The sequence below is a fragment of the Musca autumnalis genome, unplaced genomic scaffold (assembly GCF_047663935.1).
Source record: "Musca autumnalis isolate F117 unplaced genomic scaffold, ASM4766393v1 scaffold_3, whole genome shotgun sequence".
NCBI classification, from domain to species: domain Eukaryota; kingdom Metazoa; phylum Arthropoda; class Insecta; order Diptera; family Muscidae; genus Musca; species Musca autumnalis.
In genome coordinates, this window is record NW_027411866.1 from 126,644,712 (window position 1) to 126,657,792 (window position 13,081).

The 13,081-nt window shown below is 34.8% G+C and overlaps 1 protein-coding gene across 1 annotated transcript; it reads left to right on the plus strand.

Moving 5' to 3' along the window:
• The first annotated feature begins 622 nt into the window (after window positions 1-622).
• LOC141398299 (uncharacterized) lies at window positions 623-11,509 on the plus strand. Its single transcript, XM_073975579.1, has 2 exons — window positions 623-1,075; window positions 10,937-11,509. Exons 1-2 carry the CDS (start codon window positions 623-625, stop codon window positions 11,507-11,509), a joined length of 1,026 nt encoding a protein of 341 aa, XP_073831680.1.
• The last annotated feature ends 1,572 nt before the right edge of the window (window positions 11,510-13,081 follow it).

Genomic DNA, 13,081 nt, shown 5'->3' on the forward strand with positions numbered 1-13,081 from the left:
GTTGAAGATATAGTTTTCAAAGTCATTCACAAACGAAAAACTATTCTGAACTTTTCATTATATCTCGGTTTCGAAATGATGTAATATAACTATTAGATTTATTGAATAGAACAGATATTTGGATACACTTGAATATAATTAATACTACCACATGCAAACGTTCGTTTCACTAAACTTGAGTACGCATATAGCTATCTATAACTTGTCCATTGACAGCACAGACGAAAGCAAAATCTGATTAATTGGTTCGGAACTAAAATGATTATGATGCAGTCGGCGAAAAATACTTTATGTATAGACAGACAATAAAAATTAGAATAAAGTTAAAGTTTTTCAATTTAATGTTATAGATGAAAAAGTAGAGCAAAATATTAAAAACTATCACTATCATTAGGTAAATTATTTGAACAATTACTTTGTATGCAAACCAGTGAAAGTATGCGTTTTATTTGTTCGAATAATCTGTATAAAAGATGTGATAACCCAGACCAATGTTATCAGTTTCAAGTATTTCTTTCAGAAGAATAGAACAAAATTTAATTAGCAAAATGGTAAGAATACAAGCATTTGATAAGTACGATGAAAAACTATTCTTAAATTTGACATTTTTCTGTAGAAATCCATGATTATTGCTTTGGTCCTGTTTGTTGCCTCCGCATCAGCTGGAGTCTTTGCTAATATCCCAGTTGCTTCATATGCTACACCCGCTGCATATGCAACATATGCTGCTCCAGCTGCAGTCGCCACTTACGCTGCTCCCGCCACTTATGCTGCTCCAGCAGTTGTCTCCAGCTATGCTGCACCCGTCGCTGTAGCCTCTTATGCCGCCCCCGCTGCTGTATCAACCGAAATCGCTGCTCCAGCTGTTGTTTCAGCTCGTTATGCCGCTCCTGCTGCTACCACCACCTACACTGATCCAGCTGCTATCTCAACTCATTATGCCACACCAGCTGCTGTTTCAACTCATTATGCTGCTCCCGCTGCTGTCTCCACCACATATGCTGCTCCAGCTGCTGTTTCAACTCACTATTCCGCTCCTGCTGCTGTTTCTACCACATATGCTGCTCCAGCTACGGTAGCCTCTTATGCTGCTCCAGCTTTTGTTGCTCCAACTTCTACTTTCTTGGGCAACCTTGGAGGTTTCGGAGCTTACCGCTTCGGCGGATACGGTGGGTTCTTAAAGAAGTAGAAAAGTGTCTTTCGAAACTCAGAGAGTTGTTCTCTCTGAGAATATAATATTAACAAAATTTATAAAGAAATAATAATTGAGTCTGTGTATTATGTAACGCTATGTAAAGTTAATTTATAATAGAGATGTTAATACCTATTTTATCTAATTCGATCAGCTAAAAACTTAAAAATACCACAAATCGGGCTAGGTATACAATTTTCTTTTTTTTTTCTTTTTTGAAAAAGTTAACCGCTGGGAACTATCAACGCAAAATTACTTCCAATCGTGCCCGATAATGTAGATAAAATCTTAAAAAAACTGAAATCGTTGGTATCTGTTATGGGGTCATACCAAAGCGTGGATCTTTGTACACAACTGTTAGGGAAGATGTTTGTTGAACACTGGGAACCCTAAATGCCAAATTACAGCCAATTTGGGCCGAAATTTGTAAAAACTGACTTCCAAATACTTGAAATTGGGAGGTACCGCTATGTGGTTGCTACACAGAAACGTATACTTATGTCTACCATATTTGGTTGAGAAGTGTTTTTGACTACTGTGAACCCAAAGTCAGTCAAATAATATAGATAAAACCTTAAAAAATCTGAAATCGAGTGGCTCCGTAACATCCATAATTTTTTGTAGATATGTTTTTCGACCATTACGAACCCTAAATGCCAAATTACAGCTATTTTGGTCTGAAAGAAAACGTCAAAATCATTGAAAACGGGTGGCACCGTTATGTCGTCGGTCTTATACTTAAGTGTTCCATACGCCAATTACCATACAGGCTAGATGTGGTGCAAAAATCCAATACTTTAAGAGCTCAGTTCTAATAAACTAAACTCAAAGAATATATTTATTAGGAGTTTATTTTATTTTAGTCAGTCATGTTTTTGGCAATTTTTTGTCACATGGAACACTTTATGTCACCTTTTAACAAACAAACTTTTGATCAATTGTGTTCCACCTCCGTTATGTGAAGTGCTTCTGTAGAGCTGAAAATTCGGGGGCTTCAATTAAACAGTTGCAATAGAAAAACAATGCTTTAGGGTCCATTGTTATATGTTTCGTTTACATTTATTTAAGGAGTGGACTCCTCCACTTTCAAAAAAATAGAATTTTTATTAGCTTATTTTTATTGTCTTATTTCATCGTTTAATTCATTCGAAAAAATCAATAATCGTTCTTTGAACTATTGGTAGTTTAAATAGAATTCTATTTTAATTCATTTTCTGACATTTTAATTATCATACATGTTTTTTATTAAGCGGGAGGCGTTAAATTTAAGCAAAAATAAATGTTAGTTTCATATAACAACACAATATTTTAAAATATTTTGATTTAAAAACTATTCTTTTTCAGTTTTTAAAGCTAGTCCTTTAAAACAATTTGTTCCATACGCCATATTGTTCGCTACTTGACAAAATTTAGCAATTTTCTGTTCCAAACGCCATCATTTTTTGTGAGGAACAATTCGTTTTTGTCTTTTTTTGTTCCATACGGTATGGATATGGAACAAAAAAGTTTAAAGTTCTTTTGTTCCATACGCCAGACTTTATAGATATGGAACAAAAAAGCAGATTTTTTGCGTTCAAAGTAGATATGGAACATATTGATATTTCTATATCACAAAAACTGTAAGAGATACAGGAAAACCGACTAGAAATTCAGAAAGAGCGGGGTTGAAAACTTTGCAAAATAACCAGGTATTTCGCGCGACATGCCCTTGTTGAAATAATGGGTGGGTAAGGAGGTTTGTAATGAGGATTTTTGCTGGGATGGAACACTTAAGCATGACACCGACGATATATGGGCAATTGTTGATGCAGACGTTTTTTTTACTACTTTGAACCCTTAACGCCATGTTGTAGCTAATTCAGAAAATATATCTAAAAACGTAAAAATTCCTGAACCTGTGGTCACAACTGTTATACCCTCTACCATACTATGGAGGGCATATTAAGTTGGTCATACCATTTGTAACTCCTCGAAATATTCCTCGAAAAATCCCATAAAGATTATGCATATATTCCTGATCAGCGTGCCGTCTGTGGAAATCACTCCAGCGTCCGAAAGTTTTGAAGTAGGTATATAAAATGTTGGTGAACTTTATTGTAAGTCCGTGAAACTATTTGTATTGAAAATGGGCTATATAGGTCCACGTTCCGATAAAGCCCTCATAGAACGGTTTTCGGTATTTTACGTGTTTAATCTCAATATCCCATCGAAATTGCCTTAATTTGGTATTTAGTCTTCGCTAGGGTACCAAACTCTTCTCCAGAAATTTGTTGTTGGCCACAAAACTTTTCTCCATAAATTTATCTGAGCAAGTCAACATTTTAGTTTAGTGCCCATAGAACGGTACACTCCGATTTGGGGAATTTTTATTATTAAAGTTTAAAACTTTCAAACGTTCCTCCTAGTTTTTGGAATTGTTAAGGTCTTAGACAGATTATCCAACCGAAATGGCTGAAATTTGGTGTAAGGATTTCCTAGGAAAATTTAAACATTTCCACAGACAATGGTCGGTACAAGTCCACACTTTGATATACCATCTCATAGAACGGTACGGTTTGCTTACATTACTCCCCCTCTAGACAAAGCGTCCTCCTGTCTTAATAGTTTTGAATGCTAAAGTGATTACTACAGACGGATGGATGTGCGGACAAGCCGACATCGACTCAGGTTTTACCCTGCTCAAGAATATTGACGGGAAATGCTGACACATTTTAATTTTTTTTTTTTTGGGATATATCAACGATTCTTGGTAGATGGGTCTTAACCCAACAAAAATTGCCATTTCGCTTGCGAGCCTATTTATGGTTGGACAAAAGTTATAGCGGTTTTATTTCTGCTTTTAAGAAAAAAATATTCCGGGCAATCAGGAATATTTCCCACGGAATTTTCCGCACGGAAAATAATTTTAAAAAGTGCAATTCTTTTAAAATCAATATTTGTAAAACGTTGAAAACTACTAGATTCACTTAATTATGGCGCATAAATATGGAAAAAAAATTGTGAAATTGGGGAAAGGGAACAAATTCCGCATGGTTGCACTGATTATAAAAACACTAATTATTTTAAAGAGCACAAATGTCGCTATAATAAGGATGGATGACTATAAAAAGAATCGCACTGTTATATGAGGCTATACCAAAATGTAGACCTATGCTGTTTGATTTTTTTGCAAGGAATGTGATGCACCTGTTATAATGTTTTGAACCCTCAGTTAAGACTTAATACCAAATTTCAGTAATATCGGTTAAATACTATGACTAATATATGGCTACGGTGTGAGATCACATTCTTCAAAATAACGAACGCAATGTGGCTATTATTCAATAGAAATGGCTAAAATATGGTATTTTATTTATATTTTTTATGGGATGAAAGCATTTTGTGAGTACCTCCAGAACCCAAATGGAAAATTTCGTAAAATGTCAAGCTCTTGAGTTATGGTGTGATGAATTTGTTGTTTGTTTCCACTCAGAAATTACCTTTCGCTATTACTTGTCTGCAGTAAAAGCGAATGGCGAATCTTTTTGTAGAACATTTCGTCTTTTGTACGAAATGTACGAAAATGACATGGGAGGAACGGAGTTACCATGTCATTTTCGTAAATTTTTTACCGAAGTAAGAATACCACAAGATGGGTAACAACGATGAAAGTATGGTACGAAATGTCACCTGGGTTAATTCGAGATGTAAAGTTCTGCATTCCAAATTTTGTGAGGAAATGGGTAGGGTTAAGATTCGAAAATACCAGCTAATAGTCCATTGTGATATCTTTAACAAAATTTCACATGCAAAATTAATAAAAGCTTATTATTTGCGATTATAACTGATGTGTATATAATAATATAATAATTATTCCACAAACGTCCTAGATGGGGCAAGGGAGGCTTCTATCATATTAATGAGTGCACCTCGATTCACAATAGCTCAATGATATTGGACCTACTGTTTATCGCCGAGTCCCAACGGCGTATCTTAAAACACCCCTTGTATAGAAGTTTTACATGACTGAAATTCTCAGGAAATGTCGCCAACATTACTTAGGGGTATTTTGTCACCGTTGAAAATGTTTGATGTTGCCTGGCCGGGTAATCGAACCCACGACCTTCAGAGTGCAAGGCGGATGTGCATACACGTAGACAAATATATGTTAGAAATAGGTTTGGATCCAAACAATTTATGTTTGGGATTGGTTGCAAACAAATAAATGTTTGGATTCAAACATAATATGGGTACAAACAAATATATGTTTGCAAAATTTTGTAACATACCTCAATTGTATTTGTTTTGTACCAACATATTTTTTATGTTAGAACATATTTTTTTATGAATGGAGAGAGGATTTTTGACAAAGACAGTAAGAACAGGGCTCTCGCTGCTGCGGAGTGCTGTTTTATAATAAAGAGCTGTGTGTATGTGTAATAGAAGACGGAGAAGCGAAGGTAAAAAAGTTTGTTTGTGATTTGGTGGTGTGTATGCGGCCAAACACGTGTATTTCGTGCCTTGTTGTTGTTAACAAACGTATCAAGCGGAGAGGAAAAGAAAAAATATATGAATTATGTTGTTCTTTTTATTCAATTTTATAAATACAATCGTTGGCGGTAAAATTAATGAATAAATCAGTGTTTTGTGTTTTCTTAATCAAATTCTGTTTTTTTAGTAAATTAAATGTCCAATACATTTTATAATTGGGAATTTTATAATTGAATCTAAAAGGTGAATGGAAATATTTTATTGAACAAGGAAGAAATAGCATTTAATATTGGTAATAACATTAATTCATTTTTCATATGTATACATGCATACATATATGATTTGAAATATGGATGTACCTATTTATTACATTATATAATAATTTGATTTCAGATGCCGATTTTAAGTTCATGATTTCAATTTTGAAGAGAATATGTTTTATTTTACAACTAACGAGAAGCGTTCAACGATGTTTCTATATTTTATAATTAAAAGTTTTTATTTGTTTTTCTTTCTAAAAGTGCTACACTAATTCTTTTATTTGCATTTTTGTATCTATCTTGGCGTGTGTGTTTGGTATATTTATACATTTCAATAAAAAAAACAGCACCATTTATAAATGTGTGTATGTCGGAGTAAGGCAATAGGTCCACCCAAACAAATATTTGTTTGCACCCAAACATATAATTTTAAAAAAATCGGGTAACAAATTTTTAATTTATAGTTATTTAAGTGTGACAAAAACGCATTAAAAACATGAAAATGTTTTTCCTCGTGCTCTAGGCTGCGTAGGAGACGCCTAACTGCGTAATTATTTTCTTTTATCAAGAAGAAATTTAGTTAGCTTTACAAAATGGGGAAAACCAATGAAGTCGATTGGAAAATATATGAGTTATGGCATTTTTTGTGTTTTAACTTCTTGGGTTTTCCTTTATAAAAGTTGGTACCTTAGTGCGTATGATTGTAATTTGAATTTGTCTACTTGATAATTACGCACAAGGTACCAATCTTTTATAAAGGAAAAACCAAAAAGTTAAAACCCTAAAGATGGCATAACTCACGCATTTTTTAACCGATTTCATTGGTTTTCCCCATTTTGTAAAGCTAACTAAATTTTCTTCTTGATAAAAGTAAAAAATTACGCAGTTAGGTGTTAAAAACTTGTTTTCTTTCAACTTCGTTTTTCTCAGAATCATTTCTTTGTGGGTTAGACCGTTTTGGCACTGAGCGCCTCATATATTAGAGAGACCTTTTTTTCCTCCGTGTTCCATTGCACCACAGTGGCACTGAAGTGTATCTCCTATTATTAGGAGCAAATCGACTGCCCTTTATTAATTTATTTCAAATTAAACATATGTTAGATGTTGATTGCTATACTTTTATGACATTGAGGTATAATCAAAAGCATATTATAAATTCCCTTAAATCCAGATAATCGTTCTTTTGAACTTGCAAGGATAATGTATAAGGTGTGTTTATTATTTTGAGTTGGTCGCGTTTTTGCGAGCCATTTCGGTGGGATATTGAAACCACAACCTTCAAAACACCGAAAACCAGCAGGTACCGTTCTATAGGATCTATACGTAGACGTGAACCTATACCGACAAATTTCAGTGAAAAGTGTTGTACGTCCCACGAAAGGTATATACCAAATTTTATCCATTTCGGTGTAACAATGAAACTAAAACCTTAAAAATACCGAAAATCTGTAGGTACCGTTCTATGGGGGCTATATGAAGGCGTGGCCCTATTCAGCAGGAAGATTTTTTAAAGCCAACGAAGACTAAATACAAAATTTCAGCCATTTCGGTGTGCTATTGAGGACACAACCTTGAAAATACCGACAATAGGGAGGAACCGTTCTATGGGGACTATATCAAAACGTGCGATTGATTTCAACAGACTCTTGAACGGGCTGACGGACGTGGTTATATCGACCTAGAATGTCATGGTGATCAAGAATACTTTATAGGGTCTCCGACGAATATTTCGATATGCTGTAAACGAAATAAAAAGTGGAGGGTATAAAAGTTGTGGACATAGGTCCCTGCCTTGGAATAGCCCCCATATAACGGTACCTCCCGTTCTCAGACCGAATATATCTGATTTCAATGAAATTAGGAATGTGTGACGGAATTTGGCCTATAACTAAATGTCCCAAAATATATCGAAATCAGTTCAGATTTGGATATAGCTCCAATATATATTTTCGTTCGATTTCAAGTATTTGATGGACCAAAAATGCTATATACACTTTGTCAAGTAATTGTTTTCGAACTATGAAAACTAACATATTTCTGTATTAATTTATGAAAACTGTCTGATAATTGTAATAACAATGTTGGGTTTTTTGCTAAAATTAGTTGTTCGACTTTTTTAAGGACAAGATAGGAGATATATAAGTTTATGTTGGGAAATTGCTGTCATGACATTGTTTTATAAGGAGGCGATACATTGTCCCAATTTCAACTTCTATATCTCAAACATTTTCTTTAGTCCTCTTTCGATAGGACCTGGTTTCCAAGCAAAATCGTGAAAACCTAAAAATGTGAACTTTGACCACGATTTATTTCAAAAGCCCTTTGGCGATTTTTTATATTTTTTTCATCTATGAACATTGTAGTTTAAGAATCCGCAAAAACTTACCAGGTGTACGCCAGGGACGTACGCAGGATTTCATTTCGGGGGGGGGGGGGGCCCAACTTGACCAAAAATCATGAAAATTTAAAATGTTGTGTAGCGTTACGTAAAGCTATTTTAAAGGTTTTGTTAGTTCATTTATATGAAATATTGACATAAAGTATATGATTTAAATAGATTGGTTTTACAATATTATAGATAAAAGTTTGAAATTTGGAACCAAGTAAAATGAAGCATATCATAATACGTTCAGTATAGTCCCCATACAAAAGTTCCGCCTGGTATTTTGAGTTTTTAACCAAATTCTCCAACAGAATTGACGCAATAACTAAAAAACCTTTCAAATGAATATTACACATGTAGGTTTACGTTTTGGTGTATCTCAGAATTTTTTACCACAGTAGCTCTTATTTGGCATTTTCGATTCTATTTCAAAGATTTACAGTATTTCTTATTCGTCAAAGTACATATCCATATATTACACATTGACTTCAGTCCCATTAAAAAAGTTTTGTGTTACTTTTGCCTTATTAAGTTATCAATTGGACACATTTTTACCGCGAGGACTGATGCTGATAAGAAGATATATCTAAAAAAACCTATTAATGTTATTTGTATACCACTAATTAATTGAAATAAATGACTCCAAAAAAAGAATAACTCGAATCCCCGAGTGTAAAAATTGTGTAGTCAGGGAGTTTCAGAAGTTCGTTGTCTATTTAAGACGTATACACTTCGCTTCACGATTGTGAACGTTGCGAATGAATGTTTATGTTGTGGTCATAAATTTGACTTCAATGAGAGCGCAAAAGTTTTGCACTTTTGTGGAGAAGATACCTGCAAGAATGGTCAATTTTGGAAGTGGACCTTATTTTGGAAATCATTCCTTTTGATAGTTATCGTGTCAATACGTCATATTAGTTGGTCATGGTAAGATTTAGAGCTTCTGAACCGTTATGTCAGGAAGTATCGACTTACCCACGAAAAATAGAATATCGCTGTAAACAAGACCGCAAGGAGTAGCACTTGCAAAAATGTCCAATGGATTCTCGAACAGCCCTTATATAGCACTTATTTTGAAATTTTGTTGTCCCATATAGACCCTCTTGGTACATATGTGTATGTACGTCCGGAAGTAATTTTAGGATGTTCAAAATTTCGGTGAAATCGGATATCGAAATTTTGTATGGGAGGTACCTGAAAGAGTGAACCGATATAACCCATATTCGAACCTAATCTATGACTCGAAGAAATCGATTTGGACCTTCGGAAGTTATTGTACCCACCATTTTAGTGAAACATTTTGTAAACTTGTGGGAAATAAGGAGTGGACCGACATGACTTAAAGTTTGGTTGATCCGTTCGAGAGTTATCATGCGCTCGAGCCAGACAGACGAAAGAACTGTGATAAATCGACATCAAATTATTTGAAGCGAATTTTGTTGAAACATATGACAAGTCAAAGGCCATTATTTCAATGAGGTACATTTTTATCGTTTGCCTAAAGCCCGACATTACACCAGATTTTAATACCGTTTAACCAATGTTTCAGCATTAATTTTGTTTGCGGTTGTTTTCAGGGGGGAATGCTGTTTAATGCAGATGTTAGAGATATACTCCAGGGAAAACACTTGATATATCGTAAAATTTGTCCAGTAAACATATCATTTCATGCACTTCCAATCCGCACAATACTAAACTCGGAATTTTTTGAATACAGAATGAGTTTAAAGCCCCAAGACCTTTATATTCATTACAGAATTACTCGACCCTTTATTATTTGATAATGAAATTACATGATATTAAGAAGTAATTCAGATTTTATTGGAAGCTTTTCTCAAAATGATTATTCAAACAAAAAAAAAATAAATATTTCTTAGACAATTTGTTCATAAAGTACATTTTTAGTACATGACCTTCAGAACAATCTAAGTTTTCATTTGAAAATTCCAAAAATAAAAATTATTTTAGAGAAAAATGTAATAATTTCTTAAAGTAGCTCAAAAAATTTTAGTCGACCAAACCATTTCGGGGGGGGGGGGGGGGGGGCCCGGGCCCCCAGTGCCCCCCCCCCCTGCGTATGTCCCTGGTGTAAGCACCTTCCATTTAATGTTGGTTCAGATGAGCAGGGTTAAGATGTGTATTACTTACTATTCGTAAATTAATTCAGCCTAAACTTAGATTTGTTGTTTTAAATTTTAATAAAAACAAGCAAGCAAGCATAAAAGCAAAATCGAAAGCAAAACAATTTTAACTAACTCCCACTTAAAAAAACTTGTTTTTAAATTTAAAACACAAATCTGAGAATGCGCAGAATTACTTTACAAATAAAAAAAATCAGGTAAAATCTTTAAAATTACTTTTCAAAATGAGAAAATAAAACAAACAATTCAATCATCAGGAACAATTTATACGTCCACTAAAATTGATATTAAAATGTCGATGGTCAGTGAAAGGAGAAATGTTAATCGTGAACAATTTGTATAAAAGTTCTGATTATTTTGATAAGTGGTATCAGTTTCAAGTATCTCAGCAGAACGGAACAAATCTCAAAAAGCAAAATGGTAATTTGAATAAAATGGTTAGGTACTTAATAAGATAAACGATTGACTAATGTTATATTTTCTTCTATAGAAATCAATGATTATTGCTTTGGCCCTCTTCGTTGCTTCCGCATCAGCTGGAGTCCTTCCATTTTCCTATGCTGCTCCTGCTGCTTTTGCTACCTATGCTGCTCCTGCAGCTGTAGCCACTTATGCCGCCCCTGCTGCTGTAACTAGCTATACTGCTCCTGCTGCTGTCTCTACTCATTATGCTGCTCCAGCTGCTGTCTCCACCACCTACTCTGCGCCTGCTGCTGTCTCAACTCATTATGCTGCTCCAGCTGCTGTCTCAACCCAAGTCGCTGCCCCCGCTGCTGTAGCCACTTATGCCGCCCCCGCTGCTGTAACTAGCTATGCTGCTCCAGCTGCTGTCTCAACTCATTATGCTGCTCCAGCTGCTGTCTCTACCACCTACTCTGCCCCTGCTGCTGTCTCCACTCATTATGCTGCTCCCGCTGCTGTTTCTACCACATATGCTGCTCCCGCTGCTGTAACCTCTTATGCTGCTCCAGCTGTTGTTACTCCATCTGCTACTTTCCTCGGAACTCTTGGAGGTTTCGGCGCTTATCGCTTCGGTGGATTCAATGGTTTCTTGAAGAAGTAGATAATTATTTTTGAAAATGTTTCTCTCCTAGAATTAGAAAAAAACTTAATTTCAGGAGAGCAAAAAATACAATTTTTGAAAAATCTTGAAATATCTGAAAATAAAAGAGAACATAAATAAACACTATATTCTACGAAAAAATATTTTTTTATTCATTTTTAACTATTTATTTAAAAAAAGACTTTGCGTAAAAGTTGAAGTCGGCTTTGCCCCCCTAAGGATCCGAGAAAAGGCCTTAAACTAGGTTTATTTTGCTCTCTGCTGGTTTTGAACACACGAACTTCTGATTTGTAGCCAAACACACTGCACACTAGGTCACTCGCACGGGCTCACTGTGGTCCCAGCCCGCGACAAAAATACCAAAATCGATGTCTACAAATTATGATTGTAACTATTCAAATCTATCGTAGACACATCCAATTTTAGTATTCCGGCTTTCTTTTTACAACTTCTAACGGTACTTGCTATAGCAGAGCCGCAGAAGTGAGCATTTCCATTTGAAGAAATTGAGACATTGAAATTTCCATTAACGCTGTCACAAGTTAAAAGTGATATCACAAAAAAGTACTGTGTAAAATTACTATAGTAAGAAATGGAAGTTAAAGTTAATGGTATTGTTATTGTTTTTAATTGATAACATCATAAAGTTGTATCTTTATTTTGTTGTAAAATTGATCTCTTTTGAAATGTATTTTTGTGAGTGTTTCTTATTTAATATTGTGAAAAGAAATAGACTTTTAGTACCTTGGATCCTCGCGGATCCTCACGTTATTTTTATTTAAATGTTCGTAAAAGTGTCCAGAATTAGAAAAAAATTATCTCGTCTGCCGAAAGTTGCCGAGCGGTATTCAGTTTTCATTATACTGAGTATACTGGAAGTATTTTGAATGGGTTTCTGGGTGTTTTCAAGCAATCGGTGTTGTTGTTTTGCTTTTTTTTCGATCTTATTTTGAAAAAAATGATGTTTTTAGGATTACAGTATGAATGTGTGTTTTTAAATTTGTATGTTTTTGAAATATGGCGTTCAAAAACCTTTTCAATGCCAGCATGGGACGGACGGCATTCGAAGAAATTATAGCAAATCTTCAGGTGGATGTTGGGGGATATGATTTCATTTTATACACTGTCTCTGCAAATTTCAAAAATTTGGATACACAACGAGATGACAAAAAAAATTATAAACATCATGCACATTGGCTTGCTATAAAAGACACCATTATTTTTGAAGCAAGAATTATCTGCCGTTGAAAGTAAAAACGCGGCCTGCGGTAGATTTAAGCTCCACACGGAAAACTAAACAACGTAGAATGGTTATATTGACATGCAGGACCACCTGTATGGTCTTGTTTACTGTTTATATGCCCTGGTACATTTTTAGTCGATCTGGGAACTCTCCTAATCCAGAAATCCTGTAGCTAGTATTTATTTTAATAGATGCCAACCCATCCTCGCGAACTAAACGTCTCATAAAACATCTTAGTTTCCAGATATTCCCGGTTTGAGAACTATAGGACATTGTTTACATCTAATATAATCTGGTACGCCCTTGGTCCATGTGTTAAACCTCCTAGT

Coding starts and splice junctions, on each gene's coding strand:
- LOC141398299 (XM_073975579.1), top strand. CDS start 623: ATGATTATTGCTTTGGTCCTGTTTGTTGCCTCCGCATCAGCTGGAGTC. Junction 1,076..10,936: donor CATATGCTGCTCCAGCTACG/GTAGCCTCTTAT, acceptor TTTCTTCTATAG/AAATCAATGATTATTGCTTT.